This window comes from Phytophthora parasitica, assembly GCF_000247585.1.
Source record: "Phytophthora parasitica INRA-310 unplaced genomic scaffold supercont2.34, whole genome shotgun sequence".
Lineage (NCBI taxonomy): Eukaryota > Oomycota > Peronosporomycetes > Peronosporales > Peronosporaceae > Phytophthora > Phytophthora nicotianae.
In genome coordinates, this window is record NW_008649020.1 from 176,488 (window position 1) to 179,243 (window position 2,756).

The 2,756-nt window shown below is 46.2% G+C and overlaps 2 protein-coding genes across 2 annotated transcripts; both read left to right on the forward strand.

Moving 5' to 3' along the window:
• Positions 1–483: 483 nt before the first annotated feature.
• Positions 484–1,026, forward strand: PPTG_12819 (hypothetical protein; the record flags this gene model as incomplete). The annotated part of the gene is made up of 2 exons (XM_008909514.1): positions 484–897; positions 964–1,026. 2 exons carry the CDS (start codon positions 484–486, stop codon positions 1,024–1,026), a joined length of 477 nt encoding a protein of 158 aa, XP_008907762.1.
• Positions 1,027–1,474: 448 nt separating this feature from the next.
• On the forward strand, positions 1,475–2,110 carry PPTG_12820 (hypothetical protein). The gene has a single exon (XM_008909515.1). The coding sequence runs from the start codon at positions 1,607–1,609 to the stop codon at positions 2,099–2,101; it is 495 nt and encodes a 164-aa protein (XP_008907763.1). The 5' UTR covers positions 1,475–1,606; the 3' UTR covers positions 2,102–2,110.
• The last annotated feature ends 646 nt before the right edge of the window (positions 2,111–2,756 follow it).

Here is a 2,756-nt window from a genome sequence, read left to right on the forward strand (position 1 = left end):
GAACAGCATGGAGCAAATTTGGCTACTTGTGAGAACCATAGTGGACAGGAAGATCTAGGAGCCGGGTTATCGTGAGGTAGTAAAAGTGAATTTGAAAATGGCAAAAGTTTTTCTTGAGTCTGGAGATCAATAGGAATTCATGCATTGGTGGTGGACGGACAGAGGACACTGGTGGCTGCCGTGGGGCCAACTTTACAATTTAGGTTTAAATTATGTATAATTCAAAAATGAATTGGTCTGACAGAATTAATAATTGAATTAAAGTATTCTAATGTATTATAACGGGTATTATTTTTTCGGTAGCCCTGCATACAGGAATGAATTTAATCTTTTTAAAATTTATTAATGCATAATATGTGTTGGTTATCACTTTCCATCGATAGATGATTGAAAAGTATCCAGCTAATGTTATTCTCGGAAACAGTAGTGAGAGGACATGAAACTGCTCAAAATCGTTGATTGTGCATTGCACCTCATTGTACGATGACCGTGGCTGAGAACGATTTAAATGGGACATCGGTAGGGCAGATTCTGCCCCAGCTTCACCTAAAGCGGCCTATTCCAGCTCGAGGGGTTCTCTCTCCGCCACGCGCGGCACGACAAGCTCAAATGCCACGACTGAGCGAATCCGCAGCAAGTTTTCCAGTCGCACGACTCGTGGAGACGTTTTTGTACTTGTGGACGGTAGTGGCGATCTTGCTCGGTATTATCCTGGCTTGTCTTGTGCTTTATATGCTCTACTTTAAAGAGGGCGGGAACTTAACCCCCACACTGCCATTCAACTTGGCAGCCTACAGTGGACTCGCTATCACGTTGGCGTCCTGTTTTGGGCTCTACGGGCTGCTTCATCACCGGAAAATCGTCACGGAAGGCGGTCGCAACTACTCACTTGGAATGGTGCGAACTCTGATTCAAACCTTGCATTTATCACGACTAAAAATTAGCTGTAGTTTATCATTCTAGGTACCATTGGAGCGATCATTGTGGTCGTTGCTGGTGCAATGGCATTGTCGCTTGTTCACGTAGTCGATCAAGCACAAGATGAAGATTTTTCCAGCGATCGGGTCGTGGTTTTAGAAACAAATATCATCACGAGATTAGAGGCCCAAGTCTTAAAAAGCAGCTCATCGTGGAGGAGTACACAGAACGAACTCAAGTGCTGCGGCTACGATCGAGTCAGCGTCATTCAAGGCTACTTAAGCCCCAGTTCTTCGTGGGACGCTACACTTCAGACAGCAGTTGAAGACGCTAATGCTATCGGGGGGAGATACTGCTCCTCTCGCGTCTCTGAGTGTGTAAGAACTACTTCAGAAGCACATTGCCCCGTTCCAGGTCGAGACTATTGTCGCGTTGAGTTGCTACAAGTTGCAAAGGATAACTACTCGTTACTCGGTATCTGTGCCGTCATACTTGGAGCAACTCAACTAGTTTTCAGTGCATTTGGACTTTTTACACTACTTTGTGACGTCCGAAGAATAAGTGGATCATCTCCGATTTACGAAATTCGACACCAAATGCTGTTTCCGATCCAACCAAGTGCTCTAAATACTGAAGCCTAGAAACGTATTAAGGACATATCAATAAAGATTTAGTGAAAGGTCGGGATATGCCTCGCTCTCCCAAAGCCAAGAGGACGACTCACAAGACCCCTGTGGTTCAACCGAAGATTATCGAGGATGTTGTGTCGACGGTAGAGATCGAGCAACCGCGTCCAGCTACACCTGTGCAGCGGACAAGGAAGCGAGTGCATCGCCATCCAAAGTACCACGAGAAGGCATCGTTTCTTGAGCGAGAATCGTCCAAAGGTCTTGGGCTGGACGCGGTCGAGCGCTATACTACTTGGTTTCCAGGGACAACGCTGGGAGAATCCTATCGCGTTGCTAGTACTATATTCCAGGCAGCTCATCAAGCTTCACATGAAACACGGCCTGTGTCGTGGGGATATGGGTACACGGATGGAGCGCTGGGACACAATAACACTCGACGCGTAGTGGAAATGAAGAGGTTGGCGTTGTTTCGTCGAAATATTGTTCGAGCTGTATCCGCAGGGAATCGATTGAGTCTTTTTCTTACTGGTATAAGTTTGAGTGTAATGTGTTGAAACTGGACGCTTAGTAAATGATTTTCTATGTACGCAGACGATAACAGAATCTTTCAGTCTGGACGCTTGTTCATGAAACAGGATGGCTGTAATATGTGGAAACCTGTTGAGATTAAGTTGGAAACGCCAGCTAACATGGTTGCAGTGGAAGCTGGACACCTCGCAGCGTATGCACTCGATGGTGAGGTGACAAAAGAAATTTATATACGATGAAGTAGTTAAGAGTTGTGTGTTCATCCGTTCACTTTTTATTCTCTTGATACTAGATCAAGGACGGTTGTATTCGTGGGGTACACAGATTTTCGGCCAACTGGGCCACGGGGAGGAACTGGAGCAAGAACACGTCGCTGAATTAACCACCGAAACAGATGAAGATATCGAAGCAAGGATCGAAACCGGACATCCTAACGACAATCTTGACGGCGAAAAAGACAGCGAAGAAGGAGAAGAACCGCCGGAAAAAGTTGTGATCGTCGAGAGAATCCCGAGACTAGTGGAAGGCCTGAATGGACATAACGTGGTTAAAATCTCCGCTGGGAACCACTTCGCTGTCGCCATCACAAGTACTGGCTTAGTATTTTCATGGGGTCGAGGTTGTTTCGGTCAGCTTGGCAATGGCAAAGTGGCTGACGTGAGTACCCCCACTCCAATCGAA